Source organism: Melanerpes formicivorus, unplaced genomic scaffold, assembly GCF_026170545.1.
Source record: "Melanerpes formicivorus ecotype bairdi unplaced genomic scaffold, bMelFor1.0.p_v2 SCAF_2, whole genome shotgun sequence".
Lineage (NCBI taxonomy): Eukaryota > Metazoa > Chordata > Aves > Piciformes > Picidae > Melanerpes > Melanerpes formicivorus.
Genome location: NW_027142354.1, coordinates 40,904,171 through 40,925,131, shown reverse-complemented (window position 1 = coordinate 40,925,131; position 20,961 = coordinate 40,904,171). Strand labels below are relative to the sequence as shown.

General features: G+C 52.3%; 1 protein-coding gene across 1 annotated transcript in view; it reads right to left on the bottom strand.

Annotated features, from left to right (window-relative positions):
• SIL1 (SIL1 nucleotide exchange factor) overlaps window positions 1–20,961 on the bottom strand; it is a 131,342-nt gene that overhangs the window by 89,683 nt on the left and 20,698 nt on the right. Inside the window, exons 3-4 of the mRNA XM_068157828.1 lie at window positions 10,120–10,234; window positions 4,927–5,062 (exon numbers count right to left, since the gene is read on the bottom strand). Of these exons, the coding sequence (XP_068013929.1) occupies window positions 4,927–5,062; window positions 10,120–10,224 (241 nt within the window). The 5' untranslated portion in view covers window positions 10,225–10,234. The remainder of the gene's footprint in view (window positions 1–4,926; window positions 5,063–10,119; window positions 10,235–20,961) is intronic.

Here is a 20,961-nt window from a genome sequence, read left to right as displayed (position 1 = left end):
AGCCTCCTCTTCTCCAGACTGAACACTCCTAGTTCCCTCAGCTGCTCCTCAACAGCCCTGTTCTCCAGACCCTTCACCAGCTTCATTGCCCTTCTCTGGACACGCTCCAGCCTCTCAATATCCTGCTTGGGGTGAGGGGCCCAAAACTGCACCAATACTGAAGGTGTGGCCTCACCAGTGCCCAGTCCAGCAGCACGATCACTGCCCTGCTCCTGCTGGCCACACTGTCCCAGATCCAGGCCAGGGTGCTGGTGGCCGCCTTGGCCACCTCAGCACACTCTGGCTCATCTTCAGCTGTCTGTCAACCAACACCCCCAGGTCATTCTCTGCTGGGCACTTCCCAGTCACTCTGCCCTAAGCCTGGAGCATTCATGGCTTGTTGTGATCCAAGAGCAGGACCCAGCACTTGGCCTTGCTGTACCTCATCCCACTGGCCTCAGTCCATCTATCCAGCCTGTGCAGCCCCCTTTGCAGACCAACAGTCCCTCCCAGCTTAGTGTCATCTGCAAACTGACTGAGGGTGACCTCAATCCCCTTGTCCAGATCACTGAAAAAGATGTGACAGAGAACTGGCCCCAGTGCTGAGCCCAAGGCACACATATCCTATTGCCTAAGCCACCTGGCTAGGACATTACTCAGAGCTAAGGCAGGCAGCAGCAACGGCTAACTAAGAGTTAAAGGACTCAGAAGTTTGACCAACCTTTCCACAGCCCACCAGCTGCCCAGCTGTTGGCAGAAGAAACAACAGAGCTCCCTACTTGCAGACCACAGGCAGCAGAGCTCTTAGGGGAACTGTCTCTCTGTGTTTGCATCCAGCTACCTCCAGCAGCCTGAAGTGTGCAGGGAAGCACCTGATGAAGTCCCAGCTCGCACCTCAGGCAGCAAGGGAACAACTGCTCAGAGCAGTGTCACCTGCACAACAACAGCTGGATTTGGTAAAAGGGATTTGACAGGCTACAGGCTGATGACACCGCTGCAGGCTTGGAGGAAGCATGGTTTGATGCAACAGGGAATGGGGAAGAGCAGAGCAAAACTGGAAACACACGTGGTAATGTGAGCAACAGCAGGGTCAGGCAGCAATGAGATGAAACAGGAGGGGTGATGGGGGGAAACACAGCTCTGAGCTCCCTGCCACTGCTCAAGACTGAAGATCCAGGCTTTAAACCAAAGCATTAGCTTCCCCAGGAGAGACTGTGACTGTTTGCTGCAGGGATACAATGGAAGATGCTGTGAGGGCACCCTGGAGAGCAAACCTTTGAGCACTGTGCTAAGCAGACACCAGCCAGCTGAGCTAGGGCTCTGCTCGGCTATGAGGGAGTGAAATCCCATCAGCAAAAGATTAGATACACTGCCAAGGTGTCTAAAACACTGCTAAAGGACTGCAAGGCACAGCCCTGGTGCAGCCACGCTGGCTGCTCCCCTCGTTCTGCAGGCTAGCTCCCTCCCCGGCACAGAACTGCACCAGCAAGAGAGAACTTCTCAAGGTTAGAGGCTGCAGGAATGGGCTCAAGGTTGCCCAGCCTTGCTTTGGGTAACACATGAGCTAAAAGAGTGAGTCACAGCCCACACACAAGGTTTTACTTCAGAGACATACAGACGAGACCCAAAACCAGGCTGCTCGGAGGAGATCAAGGAAGACTCCTCTTTCTGATATGTTTCTACCTACACCTTGAATAGTGGGTTCAGTGTTGGGGCACTTGCTCCAAGAAGGACATTGAGGGGCTGGAGTAGGTCCAGGGAAAGGCAATGAAGCTGGTGTAGGGTCTGGAGAACAGGGCTGGTGAGGAGCAGCTGAGGGAACTGGGGTTGCTTAGTCTGGAGAAGAGGAGGCTGAGAAGAGACCTCACTGCTCTCTACAGCTCCCTGAAAGGAGGCTGGAGCCAGGTGGGGTTTGGTCTCTTCTTCCATGTAGGAAGTGATAGGATGAGAGGAAATGGCTTCAAGTGCACCAGGGGAGGCTTAGGTTGGATATTAGAAGAAACTTCTTCATTGAAAGAGTTATTAAACATTGGACTAGGCTCCCCAGGGAGAGGTTTGAACTTCCATCCCTGACAGTGCACAAAAGCTGCAGAGATGTGGAGCTGAGGGCCTTGGTTTAGCACCAGACTTGGCAGAGTGAGATAATGGATGGACTGGATGATCTTAAAGGGCTTGTCCAACCCAAATGATTCCATGATTCTAACACTGCACACGTCTGAAATGAGGATCCCTGGGGGCTAGACAATGAGCCAGGTCACCACTTAAGCCTTTTACAAGAGTGACTGAATGGTGACAAGCTCCCCACCTCCACAAGCCCCTTGCTGCATGTGGAACTCCTACAAAAACGAAGCAGAACAAGCCACCCAAGCCATGGAGGAGGTGCTTCTGAACCCAACCAGCAACACTGCTGATAATGACTGCAAGCTTTACACACATTCTGCTTCATCAAGGGTGGTGGGGACCTGCCAGCCTGCATGCTGAGCAGGGCCAGCACATGCCTGCCATACATAATGGTATCAAAATGCAAGAGCAGTACACAGTGCAGCTCTGGGAACTGCAGGGGCTTCTGCTAGGCACTTACCTTATACAAAGATTTACCTTTGGAAAAGTCCTTCTGCTGTATCTGGCAGAAACTTTGAGACAAATGTATCCTGTATTTATTCAGTCAGTGACAATGCTGAGCCCAGGATAAAGCTCTTCTAAATTCAGAGCACTTTAGAGAAATTAATTACCAGGTAGTTCACCCTTCTGAGGTGGGGAGGTATTACACCTGCATATACATGAGGACACCAAAGCACAAGTGGATTAAACACCTTGCTCAAAACCCCAGAGGCTGGCTTACTGATCATCCTAATTGCTGAAAGCTGTGTGCAGAGGCAGCTGGGTGTGTGTTTAAAGGGGTTTATCCTCTCCACAGCCTTCCCCAGTGCACCAGTTCTGCAGTGAAGCCAGCCTGCTTACTGTGTCTTAGAATCACTGAATGGTTTGGGTTGGAAGGGACCTTAAAGATTATCTAGTTCCAACCCCACTGCCATGGGCAGGGACATCTCCTACTACACCACCTGCTTTTGAACAGTTCCAGGCTTGGAGCCTCCACAACTTCTCTGGGCAACCTGTTCCAGCACCTCACCACCCTAATGGGGAAGAATTTCTTCCTAATGTCTAATCTCAGTCAAGCTTCTTCCATTAGAAGCCATTACTCCTTGTCCTCTTACTCCATGCCTTTGCAAAAAGTCCCTCCCCGGCTCTCTTGTAGCCTCCTTCAGATACTGGCAGGCTGCTCTAAGGTCTCCCTGAAGCCTTCTCTTCTCCAGGCTGAGCAATCCAAACTCTCTCAGCCTGTCTTCGTAGGAGAGGTGCTCCAGTCTTCTAATCACATTTGCAGCCTCTTCTGGTCCTACTCCAACAGGTCCCTGTCTGTGCTGAGGACTCCAGAGCTGCCCCAGCACTGCAGGGGAGGTCTCAGCAGAGTGCAGCAGAAGGGCAGAATCCCCTCCCTGCCCCTGCTGCCCACACTGCTGGGGATCAGCCCAGGATACAGATAGATTCTGGGCTGCGAACACATGGTGCTGGTTCACGCTGAGCTTCTAATCATCCAGCACCCCCAAGTCCTTCTCCTCAGACCTGCTTTCTACCCAGCCTGTATCTGTGCTTGACACTGCCCCAACACAGGTGCAGGACCTTGAGCTTGCCTTTGTTGTCTTCTCACCATACATGTCCCATACTCATCTAATAAAAGACACCAAACAAAACCTGGGTAGAGCACTTTGGTGGGATATAAAAAGGCTGCATTTGACACAGACAAGGAACAGGAAAATCCATTGTTAAAAGCTTTGTGGCATCACGTTGCTGGTTCCTAATCAGCCTGCCACAGTGCAGCGTTCCAGCAGCCCACACTGGAGCATGGTAGAGCTGGGACCCTATGTGCCACCAAACCTGAGAGAAGCTGTCCCTTGCAAGCCTACAAAGAATGAAAGGGCTCCTGAGCTAGTGACAGAGACACATAGAATCATAGGTTCGTTAGGGTTGGAAGGGTCCTCAAGGATCAGCCTGTCCCACCCCCCCTGCCATGGGCCGGGACACCTCACACTACAGAAGGTTGCTCCCAGCCACATCCAGCCTGCCCTTAAAAGCCTCCAGGGATGAGGCTGCCACCACCTCCCTGGGCAACCTCTGCCAGTGTCTCACCATCCCCATGGTGAAGAATTTCTTCCTAACATCCAATCTGAATCTACCCATTTCCAGTTTTGCTCCATCCCCCCCAGTCCTATCACTCCCTGACACCCTAAAAAGTCCCTCCCCAGCTTTCTTGGAGCCTCCTTCAGATACTGGGAGGCCACAAGAAGGTCTCCTTGAAGCCTTCTCTTCTCCAGACTGAACAGCCCCAGTTCTCTCAGTCTGTCTCCATAGGAGAGGAGCTCCAGTCCTCTGCTCATCCTTGTGGCCCTTCTCTGGACACCTTCCAGCACCTCCAGATCCTTCCTGTACTAGAGGCTCCAGAACTGGACACAGAGCTCCAGGTGGGGTCTCACCAGAGCCATGCAGACAGGGGAGAATCACCTCCCTCACCCTGCTGGCCACACTTCTCTTGATGCAGCCCAGGATCTGGATGACTTTCTGGGCTGCAAGTGCATACTGGTGGCTCATATTGAGTTTCTCACCCAGCAGCACTCCAAGTCCACATCACCACCCACAAGCCGAGTGGCAGCCCCCTCGCCCGGCTTCAGTGAACTCAAGGCACTTTAGCGCCGCTCCCATGGCTGGTCAGCTCGGTGACAGCCTCCTGCCCCTCTGCTGGGGTGCCGGGCCCACACCTCTCTGGCTGCACAGCAGCAGAGGAGCTGACTGTCATGGGAACAAAGAGGGACTCAGAGCCCTGTGAGGCTCCTGGCAGCACTGACAGGTGGGGGTTCAGCGGGAGGCTATAATTAGCCAGCAGCAAGTTACCTGGGCGGAGGGTTTGCCACTGGTGTGTGGGGTAAAACACTTCCAGGTCCTCAGGATCAGCATCATCTTCTGTCAGAGGCTCTTTCCCACTGTCATCTTTGAGGTCGCTCTCTTCTATTTTTGTCAGGGCAAACTCCTTTTGGAGAGAAGAGATTCAGCTCATTAGCAATTGCAGCTGGGTAACGATTTACTGCCAGCTGAAAACACAAGATTTTTCTCCCTCGCCAGCAGAGAGCATTTGATTATCATTGGTTTGGGTTGGGGGTTTGTGGGGTTGGGTTGGGTTTTTTTTTTTGCAAGGGTTTTTTTTTGGGTTGTGGGGTGGGGATTTTTGGGGTTTTTTTTTTGGTGACATCCAAGCTTCTTTCCACATGGTTAAATTTAGACTTAAAGCAGTATTAAAGGTTAAAGATGCATAACTAGCGAGACGTTTGTGCTGAACAAAGCACTTGCCGCTCCTTTCCCTGCTCCTGGAGGTTTAAAAAGCGAGGGCCTCACCTATGGCAGAGGCAGGAGCCCTGGCTGTTCTCAGGGTTGTGTAACACTGGCAGACCCTATTTTCCCTTGCCTAAAAATATGTCAAACTTTTAACTTTCCTTCAGCTGGATTTCTTCCACACGAGTGGAAGGCCTGAAGCGTTGGGGGGTGGTTTGTTGGGTTTGTTATCTTCTTCTATTTTTTTGTCTTGTCTTTTTTTTTTCTCATTTCTTTTCTTTTTTTTTTTTTTTTCTTTTTTCCTTTTTTTGTCCCTTAAATGCATTTATTTCAGGCTTGGAGAAGATTTCAGCTAAAATAGTTCAGCTCCTTCCAAAATAGGACACGGGGAAAGCACACCGGCTTGCCCACAGGATTCAAAACGGGAGCCTCCCTTTCCCCACCTGTTCCCAGTGTCCTCCCAGGCTTTTAAAACAATGAGGCAGCAATTCCATCACCACCCCCACAGGAAGTGCAGCATGGGGATGGCAGAGGTGTGGTAGATCAGCTGGCATGAGGGGTGCAACGTTACACAGAGGGAAAAATTGGGGCTGCTCAGCCTGCAGAAGAGAAAGCTCCGGGGAGAGCTTAGAGCTGCATTTTGGTGTCTGAAGGGAATCTACAGGAAGGCTGGGGAGGGACTGTTTAGAATGGCCTGTGGGTATAGGATGAGGGACAATGGTTTGAGAGTGCAGCAGGGGAGATTTAGGCTGGGTATCAGGAGGAAGTTCTGCACCATGAGGGTGGTGAGACACTGGGACAGGTTGCCCAGGAATGTGGTGGAGGCCCCATCCCTGCAGACATTCAAGATCAGACTCAACGTGGCGCTGTGCAGCCTGATCTAGTTGGAGATGTCCCTGCTGCCTGCAGGGGAGTTGAACATGATAACCTCTGAAGGTCGGTTCCAACCTGATGCAATCTGTGAATGTGTGGGGAGGGAAAAAAAAAACCACCAAAAAGAAGGATGAAAAGCAGGGGGTAAAATAATTTCTTGCTGTGAGGGAAACCTCGTGGTGGACTGGAAAAGCTCCCTGGGGAGCTGGTGGGAGTCAGGCAGAACCGCAAGGGGTAAAATTATGGAGAGCACGCAGCAAGTAACGACCTGGTACTATCTCACCCCAGGCTATTAAGTGCTCTGCAAGCAGGGCTTTGCTGTGCTGGTTTTCATAGGCACAGATAAGCTGGCCCCAGCCAGCTCAGCTTCCATAGCAGGGACCATTATCAGCTCCTGATATCGCCAAGGACGACACCGCCGAATAACTTCAAATAACCAGGGAAAGATTATTCCTAAGTGGGGGCAATTAGAATAAGAGTTACAGCTCACTTCAGGAAGTGCTTTGATATTAATCCTTAGAACAGTTTTCACAGAGGGGGGAAAAAAACTGGAGGGGAAAAAAAAAGTCAATTAAAAGGTTAAGTGGAAGTTTCAGACCGTGTTCTGCCTCCACCTCTTCCACCTCTTGGCACAAAAACCTCCCTGTATTTTCTGGCAGAACCTGGGTGCTTTGCATGTAAAGATCCATTAGCCAGCCTAGGAGAGGCTTTCTGAGCAAGAGGAATGCCAGCCTGAGCACAACATGCACAGGAAGGACATAGACCTGATGGAGTGGGTCCAGAGGAGGGCCACAAAGATGATCAGGAGGCTGGAGCACCTCTGCTGCGAGGACAGGCTGAGGGAGCTTGGGTTGTTCAGCTTGGAAAAGAGAAGGCTCCAGGGAGACCTTAAAGCAGACTTGCAGTACCTGAAAGGGGTTACAAGAAGGGTGCAGAGGGGCTGTTTACAAAGGCCTGCAGGGACAGGATGAGGGACTATGGTTTGAAATGAGAGAAGAGCAGGTTTACATTGGATGTTAGGATCAAGTTCTTTACCATGAGGGTGGTGGAACACTGCAACAGGTTGCCCAGGGAGGTAGTTGAGGCCCCAGCCCTGGAGACATTCAAGGTGAGGCTCAACAAGGCCCTGAGCAACCTGATCTAGTGGAGGATGTCCCTGCTGGTAGTTGGGGGTGGGGTTGGAGTGGATGACATTTGGAGGTCCCTTCTAACCCAAACCATTCTATGGTTCTATGGATTAGCCCCCACAGTGGCAGCACTCAAAAGAGGGGTGACAAACCTACATAGATTTTCATCTGCCAGGGGGGCTTGACATTTGGGAAACAGACCAGGAAGCAGAGCTCCACTCCTGTTTTCCCTGTGCATCAGGGCCTTCCAAGTGATCAGATGATGACAAATGGTTAAAGCTCAGTACCAATCAGAAGCATCAAAAGCCAGGTTCCACTAATGAAAATCAATGGTAACATTTTCTGAGCCAAGACACCAACAGGACTAAAATAAATGAGTCAGAGCAGTTATTACTTAGCTTATTTATGCCACTATATTATTATCCAAGCACAGCTTAAGGATACAAGGCATTGTAAATTTACCAACAGGCCTCCCAGTGTTGTATCTGTTAAAACACATAATGGTGATGGCTGATGTTTACCAGCTCTAAGTGTGCAGTAAGGATAAAAGGATGTGACTTGCTTCATTACAACGTTTCTGCCTCTGCTTGGCCTCCCAGCTCCTTTGCTACCCTCCATTTTCATCAGTATTTATGGCAAAAATAAAAAGTGATTCTTCACTGATGCAGAAATTAGGCAGAATCCTTTTTTTTTGGTGGGTTATTTGTTGGGTTTTGGCTTGTTTTCATAATTAAAACAGTAGAAAGCAAGCTGTTTTCCAAAGAACAATGAGCATTTCCTTACAGGCAAAAAGCCTCCTGGCTTTAGCAGCCTGAAATCAACTGCAGCAGGCTGCAAAGCCTCAGTGGGGAGGCTGAGAGACAACCTGAGGTCTGTGTGCAGTAAAGGAGGGATGTGGCCACCACAGAGCTGCTGCAGGGCAGTGCAGGAAAAGGTGAATCATAGAATGGCTTGAGATGGAAAGGACCTTGAAAATCATCCAGTTCCACACCCCCAGACATGGACAGAGGCACCTCTCATTAGATTAGGCCGGTCAAGGCTTCATCGAACCTGGTCTCTAACACCTCCAGGGATGAGGCAGCCACAACTCCTCTGGGCAACCTGTTCCAGTATCTCACCACCCTCACAGTAAAGAATTTTTTTTCTAATGTTCATCCTAAATCTACCCTGCTCCAGTTTCAAACCATTGTCCCTCATCCTGTCACTCTCAGCCCTTACAAAAAGTGTCCCCCCCCACCGCCAGCTCTCCTGTGGTGCCTTCAGGTACTGGAAAGCTGCTCTAAGGTCTCCCTGGAGCCTTTTCCTCTCCAGGCTAAACAACCCAACTCTCTCAGCTTGTCCCTATAAGGGAGGTGGCTCCAGCCCTCTGATCACCTTTGTGGCTTCCTCTGGACCCACTCCAACAGGTCCATGTCCTTCTTGTTTTGGGGGTTCCAGAGCTGGACACAGTGCTCCAGGTGGGTTCTTACAAGAGCAGAGCAGAGCAGCAGAATCAGGATCATCATAGAATGGCTCAGGTTGGAAGGGCCTTAGAGATCATCTCCTCCAACCTTCCTGCCATGGGCAGAGCTAACAACCCACTTCATTAATCCTGCCTGAACCTCAGCTTCAGGGTGCCTGCCAACTCAGGCACCTATCACTGGATGCCTATCTCAGTGCTTGCTCTCCAGCTGGGATGACTGTGCTCTATCTCCAGCCTCCTCCCACCCCTCTCTGCAATAAATATAAATCATCTCATCATTACAGGACCCCAGGTGGGCCCCAGGTTTGTGGCTGTTCAGTCTGGTGAAGAGTAGGCTCCATGGAGACCTTCTGGTGGCCTTTCAGGACTTAAAGGGGCCTAGAAGAAAAATGGGGACAGACTTCTGAGCAGGGCCTGTTGTGGCAGGACAAAGGGGTGATAGTTTAAACTAAAAGAGAGAAATCTAGACCACATAGAAGGAAGAAATATTTTAGACTGAGGGTGGTGAGACCCTGTCCCAGGTTGCCCAGAGAGGTGGGAGATGCCCCATGCATGGAACCATTGCAGGCCAGGTGGTTTGGGGCTGTGAGCAACTGCTCAGGTTACAGATGTCCCTGCTGATTGCAAGGGGCTTGGAGCAGCTGAGCTTTAAAGGCCTCTTCCCACACAAACCAGTCTGGGATCCCATGAACCTACTGATCTAGGAGGGTCTGGCACCTGGGGCTCGGCAGCAGAACCCAAGCCAGGGGAGTTGTGCACACCTGTTTGGAAAGGGCCAAGGAGCATCCACTCAGCTCAGCTGCCACTTCAGAGTAACACTGCTAGTAGCAAAATCCATCACGTGGGACACCAGGACCTGAGAGGATGCTCTTCTAAGCCTGACTCACTTCCAATGACTCAGCAGAGGAACCTAATTGAGGACAGCTCTTCCCCTCTTTTTTGCTACTAGACCACATAATTAGCATTGCTCTTGCCTTGGGGGGAACATGTGACAACTCCAAATAGAAAAAGTGGCACCTAGCAAGCCAGAGCTGCCTGAGTTGCACTGTCCCCGTTGCAAAGCCTCCACATCAAGCATATTGCTGATTTCCTGGGGTGCAGCAAGCAGTCTGGAGAAACAAACCCTTCTGAGATGTTCTCATTGGAGACCCACTGTGGAGGGGAGGTGATTCACCAACCTCTGCTACACCCTGCTTGGCCCTACAGAAGGATCAGGTAAGCCTGTCCCCACCAGGGACTCAGTGGCTGGACAGCTGTTTGTGAGCACAGCTCCTGGCCAGGGTAGCCAACACTTACAGGAACTCTGTCACTCAGGCTTGACCAGGAAAACAGCACAGCAACCACCAAGAGCAGCAGGTTGACTTTGGCAGCAGCAGAGGGGAGTCCAGCCCAGTGAGACATCGCCACCAGCCTGAAATGCAAAGGAAAACAAAGCCAACAATCTCTGAGTCCATGTTTTCACAAGTTTCAGCAGCCTCTCTGTGATGTTTTGCAACACAGCAGGGGTTCAGGGGTGTGACACTGCGGGACAGAGAACAGCTGGAGGTGTTAGCGCACAGCAGATAGCAGGGGGGGTTGGATTTTAACTGCTAATGGAGTTTGTGACAGGTAATGACAAAGCAGCTTCTATTGACCCTGCAGGGGCTGATACCTCCCCTGGAAAATATGAAGATAGCTGCAAGTCTGGTTTAAAATCCCTGCGTTAGTGCCATGGATGACAGCACCGGGGAAAAACAGAGATCAGCACGAGCCTGTGAAGGCTTCTTACGTCTGCGCCTCCTTTCAAGCACAGAGGAGGCTGTGGTAATTCACATTAAACAGATCTACTACAGCCACTGAGGGAAGAGAATGAGAAAAGCAGCCTGAGAGGGGATCTGATCAATGCTCAGCAAGAGCTACAGGGGGTGGGGGGCAAAAGAATGGGGCCAGGCTCCTGTCAGTGGTGCCCAGTGGGAGGACAAGGGGCAATGGGCACAAACTGGAACCCAGGAGGTTCCACCTGAAGAGGAGGAGAAAATTCTTTGTTGTGAGGGTGCTGGAGGTCTGGAGCAGGCTGCCCACAGAGGTTGTGGAGTCTCCTCCTCTGGAGAGGTTCCAGAGCCACTTGGCTACTGGGATTGTGCTCCTGGGGAAGCTGCTGTGGGTGCCCTGCTTAAGAAAGGGAGAGCCAGCAGTGTGCCCAGGTGGCCAAGAAGGTAAATGGCATCCTGGCCTGCATTAAGAATAGTGTGGCCAGCAGGAGCAGGGAAGTCATTGTGCCCCTGTACTCAGCACTGGTTAGGCCACACCTTGAGTCCTGTGTCCAGTTCTGGGCCCCTCAGTTTAAGAAGGACACTGAGACACTTGAACATGTCCAGAGAAAGGCAACAAGGCTGGGGAGAGGCCTTGAGCACAGCCCTGTGAGGAGAGGCTGAGGGAGCTGGGGTTGTTTAGCCTGGAGAAGGGGAGGCTCAGGGGAGACCTCATTGCCCTCTACAACTACCTGAAGGGTGGTTGTAGCCAGGAGGGAGTTGGTCTGTTCTCTCTAGTAAGCAGCACCAGAACAAGAGGACACAGTCTCAAGCTGCACCAGGGGAAGTTTAGGCTGGAGGTGAGGAGAAAGTTCTTCTCTGAGAAAGTCATTCATTATTGGAATGTGCTGCCCAGGGAGGTGGTGGAGTCACCATCCCTGGAGGTCATTTAGAATAAACAAACATGTCATTTAGAATAAACCAAACCAGGTTGGAAGAGACCTTCAAGATCATCGTGTCCAACCCTTCAACCAATCCAACCCACCTAAACAACTAACCCATGGCACCAAGCACCCCATCAAGTCTCCTCCTGAACACCTCCAGCAATGGTGACTCCACCACCTCCCCGGGCAGCCCATTCCAATGGGCAATCACTCTCTCTGTGTAAAACTTCCTCCTAACCTCCAGCCTGAACCTTTCCTGGAACAGTCTGAGACTGTGTCCTCTTGTTCTGGTACTGGCTGCCTGGGAGAGGGGATTGGATGTGGCACTTGGTGCCATGGTCTAGTCATGAGGTCTGTGGTGACAGGTTGGACTCGATGATCTTTGAGGTCTCTTCCAACCTTGGTGATCCTGTGATCCCCAGAGGTCCCTTCCAAGCCCCACCCCGCTGGGATTCTGGGGTTGTGTGATGAGGGTTTTCTCCAAATCCACATGTAGGTATTTTTAGGAAAGCAACATTTGCAGAGGTGAACAAGCTTGGGTTAGGTGGTGGTTCCTACAGTACAAGGCTTTCCCTGCTCCTCACAGCACCACCTCCTCTGACCCAAGAGTACAGGAGCCAGCTCTGCCTGTGCCTGCAGAAAACCACGAAGCAGTCCCATGTCACACAGCCACCCTGACCCAGCACAGACCACCTAGTGACCAAGAGAGGGGAGAAAAGAGCAGGGTGCTGCTCTGGTGGCTGTCAGCTGCCCCATGTGGAGCTGGTATTCCCACCAGCGCTGCTGGAACCAGGCTCAGGCGCACATCTGCCCCTGCTGCCTCACCACACCAGCCCTGAAACCCACCTCCAGCACTGAGCTCTCTGCTGGGGCAGGGAATGGAGCAGCCTGCCAGCACACAGCCTGGAGAAGTGTTTCCTTTGATTGGCTCTAAATTTACACGCTGCTAAATTAAACCAAATGAGGTCCTTTGAAAGAAGATGGGACTGATTAGTTCCGTTCAAACACTCCTCCATTACTCATCCCGCCATCAAGCCTGCTCCTACTCCTCTCCAGGTTTTAAAGGATCTCCTCCCATACATGCAAGTTCTAAATATCCTCCTTTCTGTCTCTGTTGTCCATCATCTCACAGATTTTGTTTCTTCCCTTCCATGAAGCAACCATCTTCTATTCCACAAAGCAAAAAACATCCTCACAGGCACACCCAACAACAGCTCCTGCCACCAAAAGCCCTCTTCCCTCAGTTGACTTTGGGGACAGGGAGGAAGGGCAGCCCTCACCTCCCACCCCTTTCCTGCTATTTTGTCTCCCCACTCTGTTACTTACAATCACAGAATTGTTTTGGTTGGAAAAGCCATCAAACCACATCCCCAAGTGCTATAGCCACAGGTTTCTTGAACACCTCCAGGGATGGTGGCTCCACCACCTCCCTGGGCAGCCTGTTCCAGTGCCTGACCACTCTCCCAGCAAAGAAATTCTTCCTAATCCCCAGCCTAAACCTCCCCTGGCACAGCTTCAGGCCATTTCCTCTCATTCTATCACCTCATACTGGAAAGAAGACGCCAACTACTTCTACTTCTTCCTCTTCCTGCTTGGTTTTTGCTGTAGCAAAACTGAAAAGGCAAAATACCACATCAGGCTGGTCAGAGGTGGACTTCTAGGAAAAAGCAGCAGAGCAAGGAGCAAAACCAGTTATAAATCTGATACTCTTCTGCAGCTTCTAAAATCTCTTGACCCAGGGTCTGCCTGAAAAGCAGCTTCTACCTGAAGGGTGGCTGTAGCCTGGAGGGGGTTGGTTTCTTCTCTCAAGCAACCAGCACCAGAACAAGGGGACACAGTCTCAAGCTGCGCCAGGGGAAGTTTAGGCTGGAGATGAGGAGGAAGTTCTTCACTGAGAGAGTTGTTAGCTATCAGAATGTGCTGCCCAGGGAGGTGGTGGAGTCCCCATCCCTGGAGGTGTTCAAGAGGGGACTGGACGTGGCATTTGGTGCCTTGGTTTAGTCATGAGGTCTGTGGTGACAGGTTGGACTTGATGATCTTTGAGGTCTTTTTCCAACCTTGGTGATTCTGTGATTCTTAGCTTCGAGCTTCAATCCAGATCAAGCAGATCTGGGGTTCCCCATTAATTGCTTTTGGGGCAAATCTGGGCTCTTGACACCCACAGCTCCCCTCAGCAATGACTCCCCCTGCTTAACTCACACCCTGCATGAAAGCACCACCTTGCATTTCTGACCTGCTGCTCTTCCTCCTTCTGTGTCTCCACTTACCTAAAGAGTCAGAGAACCACCTTGAGGACCCACATGCCCAAATCAATCTACAGAGCAGAAGAAAAAGCATCTGCTTTCAGAAGGCAGGCAAAGACAACCTGTGGCCAAATCCTGTCCTCTCTTGGGGCACTGGCAAGTGCAACCAGTTTATGACCAACACCCAGGTTCTGGAAAAGCCACAGCAGAATTTCTGGGCTCAAACCCCCTTAGCTCCCAAAAGATCACAGAATGATAGAGCTGTTTAGGTTGGAAAAGACTCTGAAGATCACTGTACACAACCACCATCTAAACTCTACCAAGGCTGGTGCAACTGTGTCCCTCAGCACCACATCTCTGCCCTTTTAAAACACCTCCAGACATGGGGATTCAACCACCTCCCTAGGCAGTCTATTTCAGTCTTTGAGAGCCCTTTCAGTCAAGAGGTTTCTTCTAATACCCAACCTAAACCTCCCCTGGTGCAACTTGAAGCCATTTCCTCTCATCCTATCTCTTGTTTCTTGGGAAAAGAGACCAGCCCCCACTTGGCTCCAACCTCCTTTCAGGGAGTTGCAGAGAGCCAAAAGGCAGTCCCCCCTTCAGCAGTGTCCTTGTAACCAGACCTCTGTTCCCTCAGGGGCTCCTCACCAGCCCTGTTCTCCAGACCCTTCATCAGTTTCACTGCCCTTCTCCGGACATGCTCCAGCCCCTCAGTGTCCTTCTTGTAGTGAGAGGCCCAAAACTGAGCCCAGTACTCAAGGTGTGCCCTCACCAGTGCCATTTACACATCACTGCTGTGGTCTGATCCTGGCCAGGATGCTGGTGGCCTTCACAGCCACCTGGGCCCATACTCAGCTGGCTGATGACCAAGACTCCCAGGTCCACTTCTGCTGGGCACTTTCCAGCCACCCTGCCCCAAGCCTGGAACATTCCTGGGGTTGTTGAGACAAGGACCTGCCAAGTACCCTTCTGGCCAAGGCCATAGTGAGGACCTGCACTTGCACTTGCAGCCTGCAAAGCCAATCAGATCCTGGGCTGTATCAGGAGAAGTGTGGCCAGCAGGTCGAGGGAGGTGATCCTCCCCCTCTACTCAGCCCTGGTGAGACCCCACCTGGAGTACTGTGTCCAGTTCTGGAGCCCCTATTACAAGAGGGATGTGGAGGTGCTGGAACATGTCCAGAGAAGGGCCACAAGGACGATCAGCCCTCGCTGGAGCACCTCTCCTATGAGGACAGACTGAAGGAGTTGGGACTGTTCAGTCTGCAGAAGAGAAGGCTCCGAGGTGACCTAATTGTGGCCTTCCAGTATCTGAAGGGGGCCTACAGGAAGGCTGGGGAAGGACTTCTCAGGATCTCAGGTAGTGATAGGACTAGGGGGAATGGAATGAAGCTGGAGGTGGGGAGATTCAGGCTGGATGTGAGGAGGAAGTTCTTCACCATGAGAGTGGTGAAGCCCTGGAATGGGTTGTCCAGGGAGGTGGTCGAGGCCCCGTCCCTGGGGGTGTTTAAGCCCAGGCTGGATGAGGCTCTGGCCAGCCTGCTCTAGTGTGGGGTGTCCCTGCCCATGGCAGGGGGGCTGGACCTAGATGATCCTTGTGGTCCCTTCCAACCCTGAGTGATACTATGATACTATGACCTCAGTGTCAGACCCACACAGCCCTTTCCTCAACTCACCTTGCAACAAACTGCTGCTTCATACACAGGATGTGGGGGGGGGTTGGGTTGTTGGTTTTCTTGGTGGGTTTTTTTTTTTGCTCTGTAGTTATAAAACAAGCAGCAAAAACTGGGATAATGAAAAATAGATGCATCCCTAAAACTCTACCTGCAAGCCTGGCAATAGAGGAGAGAAGAAAAGAAATCCAACAAAGCAAGGCTGAAAGAAAACCTTCACTCCCATAAAAATAGAGCTCACGTGTACCCAGAAGGCTGGGAGCAAACGACAGCACAGCCTCTTGAAAGCCTACAACCTCATGCCTGCCTGCCTGCCTGCAAGATGACATCTGCACAACAATTAGCAGTTTGCTGAGGTCCCAGGTAGGCAGGAGGAGCTAACAAGTGAAACACACAAGGGTTTGAAGCCCCTGGAGGAGAAGCCTGCACAGGCTGGCATCTCACTACAAGGCAGACACACGCAGAGGGCATGAGAGGATTCCCAAAGCCAAGGTTCTGTGGGTCCAGGGAAGCTTCAGAAATGACCCAAAAGCAGCTTGCAAAGCAGAAAGGGTGGGAGCCTTGGCACCGCCTGCACAGAGGGCATTTGATCTGATTTAATGGCAACCCTCAGTATCAATGCAGGCTGGGGATGCAGGGCTGGAGAGCAGCCCTGTGGAGGACTTGGGGGTGCTGGGGACTACAGAGCTGGACATGAGCTGGCACTGAGTGCTGCCAGCCCAGCCCCAGCCTGTCCTGGGCTGATCCCCAGCAGTGTGGGCAGCAGGGGCAGGGAGGGGATTCTGCCCCTCTGCTGTGCTCTGCTGAGACCCCTCCCCCCATGCAGTGCTGGGGCAGCTCTGGAGTCCTCAGCACAGCACAGACAGGGACCTGCTGGAGCAGGGCCAGGGGAGGCCACAGCAATGCTGGCAGGGCTGGAAGCCCTCTGCTGTGAGGCCAAGCTGAGAGAGTTGGAGTTGCTCAGACTTTTGAGCAGGGCCTGTCATGACAGGACAAGGGGTGATGGTTTGAAACTCAAGGAGGGAGATTCAGGCTGGAGAGAAGGAACAAATGTTTGACACTGAGAGTGGTGAGATGCCAGCCCAGGTTGCCCAGAGAGGTGGGAGATGCCCCATCCCTGGAACCATTCCAGGTCAGGTTGGTTGGTTCTGTGAGCAACCTGCTCTAGGTGCTGATGTCCCTGCTGGCTGCAGGGGGGTTGGACTGGATGAGCTTTAAAGGTGTCTTCCAGCCTAAAATTTTCTATCATTCCATGGTTGTTTAGGCTGCATCAGCACTCACCTACAGCTGCAGAAGTGCTACAGCAGGACCACAAATTCCCCCTGTGCAGGGCAAGGTGCTGGGGATTTTTTTCCCCGATACTCTTCTTGTGTCAAAGAAAATCAGGTGTTAGGGAACAAGGGAAAGTTTCACACTCCAAGAAACCTGCATTTGTGGCAGTGTTGTTCCCATCAGAGCAGGCAATATTCTTGGCCTCAGCAGTGCAGGGAGGTCCTGCTCCACAGCTCCAGAACACCTCATCTGCAGCCGTGGCCACTGAAACAGCAGCAGCGTCCTTCTGTCGCCTATTAGCAGGGACACTCTCCCTGCTGTCACTAGCTGTGCATCAGTGAGAGCTGCACAGCCCCCTGAGTGCGCTGCTCTAGTGGCAGCTGACAGTTCAAAGCAAGTCAGCAAGAGGAACATATTTGATGTTCCTGCCTTCTGCTGCTGGGGACACGCCACTCTTCCATGGTTTGGGTTGGAAGGGATCTTAAAGATCATCCGCTTCCAACCCCCCTGCCATGGGCAGGGACACCTTCCACCAGCCCAGGTTGCTCAAGGCCTCATCCAGCCTGGTCTCTAACACCTCCAGGGAGGGGGCATCCACAACCTCCTCGGGCAACCTGTTCCAGTGTCTCACCACTCTCACTGGAAAGAATTTCTTCCTAATCTCAAATCTCAATCTGCCCCAAGTTGTTTGTCTCCAGTTCTCCCAGGACAAGCTGGGAGGATCCCTGCTCCTCCCAGGCAGGATCCCTGCTCCTCCCAGGCAGGATCCTTGCTCCTCCCAGGCAGGAACAGACTTCTCTGGGGACAGATGCACCACGCTGGGCTGGCACAGCCCCTGTGCTCCCTTCAAGGTCTGATGTTGCACTTGCTTCTGCCACATTCAAGATGCTCTTGGCAGCTCTGCTCCTAGAACCCTAGAGTCACAGAATGTTAGGGGTTGGAAGAGACCTCCAGAGTTCATCCAGTCCAGCATCCCTGCCAAAGCAGGGCCACTTTTAGGGCAAGTCACACAGGAACACATCCAGTTAAGTCTTGAAAGCCTCTACAGAAGGAGACTCCACACCCTCTCTGGGCTGCCTGCTGCAGGGCTCCAGCACCCTCACACCAAAGAAGTTTCTCCCCATGTTGAGGTCATATCCATTGTTCCTTGTCCTATCACTGGACACCATTGTAAGGAGCCTGGCACCTTCATCTTGGCACCCACCCCTCAGGTATCTATAGACATTCATAAGATCCTCTCTCAGCCTAAACAGCCCCAGGGCTCTAAGCCTTTCTTCACAACAGTTCCAGTCCCCCAGTCATCCTGCTAGCTCTCCATTGGACTCTCCAGACAGATCTCTCTCTGTCTTGAACTGGGGATCCCAAAACTGGATAAAGTATTCCAGGTGTTGTCTCAGCAGCTGTGGTCCCCTCCTGGTGTCCTGCTGTTGGGAAGCACACTTGTGCCTCCAGCCAGCATGCCCAGCTCCATGCAGGAGTTCCCTGCCTCCAACCCTTGCTGGAGGATGCCACCTGTGCAGGAAGCCTCACACACCTGGGTGAAAGCCAGGAGAGAGAGCACCACTTGTTTGCAAACAGCCACCCAGCACCAAGATCTCAGTGAGAGGCTGCAGCTGCAATCCAGACTAGCCCACTGACACCACTTCTGAGATGGCTTAAACCCAACTTTGATTCTTCTTGCTTGCTCCTCCTCATTTACTCCTACCAGGGTGCTGCTCTGGTGTGCTAAAAACACTCCCACACAAGGGAAAAGTTGTGGGAACACCTTCCCATATTTGGCTGCCTACAGAGAGCCCATAGCAGCAAGGAGGCCACATTTTGAGGTTTGCAGGAATAAAATCATGGCTTGAGCTCTGCTGGCTAGGCACAGCTCCTTCTCTGACCTCAACTGGGACCAGTGCACAGGGAGATGTCTTGACACAAAGCAGACGGGGTGGGGAGGGAGGAGAAGGATACCAAGGCAGGAACAGAACACAGGCAGTGGGATTGAGTGCACCCTCAGCAAGGCTGCAGATGAGCCCAAGCTGAGTGGTGCAGCTGGCACATCTGAGGGACAGGATCCATCCAGAGGGACCTGGGCAAGCTGGAGAAATGGGGCCAGGTGAACTTCATGAGGCTCAACAAGGAAAGTGCAAGGTCCTGCACATGGGTCAGGGCAATCCCAGTATCAATGCAGGCTGGGGATGCAGGGCTGGAGAGCAGCCCTGTGGAGAAGGACTTGGGGGTGCTGGGGACTACAAAGCTGGACATGAGCTGGCACTGAGTGCTGCCAGCCCAACCCCAGCCTGTCCTGGGCTGATCCCCAGCAGTGTGGGCAGCAGGGGCAGGGAGGGGATTCTGCCCCTCTGCTGTGCTCTGCTGAGACCTCCCCTGCAGTGCTGGGACCAGCTCTGGAGCCCTCAGCACAGCACAGACAGGGACCTGCTGGAGCAGGGCCAGGGGAGGCCACAGCAATGCTGGCAGGGATGGAACCCCTCTGCTGTGAGGCCAGGCTGAGAGAGTTGGGCTTGTTCAGGATGGAGAAGAGAAGGCTCCAGGGAAAACTTCTGGCAGCCTTTCAGTGCTTCAAGGGCTGATCAGAAAGCTGGGGACAGCCTTTTGAGCAGGGCCTACTGTGATGGGACATGGGGTGATGGTTTAAACTAAAAGAGGGAGATTCAGAGTGGAGAGAAGAAAGAAATGTTTGACACTGAGGGTGGTGAGACCCTGTCCCAGGTTGCCCAGAGAGGCTGTAGATGCCCCATGGCTGGCACCATTCCAGGTGAGGTTGTTTGGGGTTGTGAGCAACCTGCTCCAGTTGCAGATGTCCCTGCTGACTGCAGGGGGTTGGACTGGATGAGCTTTAAAGTTCTCTTCCAACCCAAAGCATTCTCTGGTCCTGTGCCTCTATGAAACACATGCTTACAAAGCCTGGCATCCACGCTGCAATCATGCAACTTTTATCACTGCCACTCACAAACAATAACAATAAATATTAACAACCCCTGCAGGCTACTTGCTTGGCTGTCAGCTAACATCACCCCTCTAAAGGCAGCCTGGCTATGATACCATCTCACTTTGCTCCTTCCTTCCTGCACCTGCTGCTGGGTGCCAGTGCAAGCAAGAGCAGAGCACAGACGTCTGCAGCGACAGGAGATGGCACAGCACTGCTCAGGCACAGTAAGGGCAGCTCTGGCTCTGCAGAGGGTAGAGAAGTGGGTTGCTGTGGGTCATCTATGGATAAAGCTACAGCAACCCTGACCTTGCACAGCTAACCTCCCACAGCTCAGCATTAAACACCGTTTAGGCTATTCATTAGGTTGACTTAACGAATTCCTTCAGAAAGCAGTGCTCCAGCAAACACTGCTCTCCAAAGAGCACCAGCACAGCTTTGTACTTGGTGGTTTGAAGTCTGAGTGAGGCTGTCACCATCCTCTCCACCCACCCCTCAGCAGTGATGGCAGGAGGGGCCACTCTCCCAGGCAGCTCTGCAAGACGCCTGACTCCAGAGACTGCAGCCCCCAGCCCCTCCACAGCGGAGAGTGTCAGGGCCAGGACAGGGCTATCTGCTCCACTCAGGATACAGAGCATGCCTCAGAGACCAGAGGACTGAGTCTATCATTTATTATTGATGAAAAAGGCTTCTACCTGACTCTCTGGCAGGGCTCTGCACACACACAACACCCTGCAGAGCTTCAGGGTCAGCGAGCACATTCAGCTCTGCACCAGGGCACTGGGACTGATTTACACCAGTTTAGGACTCATACAGAGAGAAGAGATCTGCATGACCTTCAAGACAGGCATCTGTCTGAAAGCTGGCATTGCCTGACCTCAAGCTTAAGGAAGAGCTTGTCCCCTCCTCATCCCCAAACCCCAGCTGAAAACTCCTCTCCTCCTGCCTGTACCTGTTCCCTTCTCCTGCTCCTTGCTGCAACTCCCCACACCCAGCACATGCAATTGAGTGATATTTCCCCCTCCATGTGTATTTATCATTTCTCTCAGCCCCTATTTGCAAGGTGACACTTTGGGTTGGACTAACCTGGGAGGCTGCCAGAGTTCTGCGTGGTTTTTTACCTCCTCTGCATTCCCAAACTTGGAGAATCCTGCAGGAAGCCAGGCACACACCAGGCTCACCAGGGCACCCTGACATCCCACTGCAGCTGGGCCCACACGGAGCCAGAGACTGAACTGGCATACTCCCAGACACTCTGGAAGCAGCTTTTTGTTCTCTCCAAGTTCCTGCTGTTCACTCATGGCTCTCACATGGAATAACAACCTCCTTCCCCTGCCAGGTGCTGGC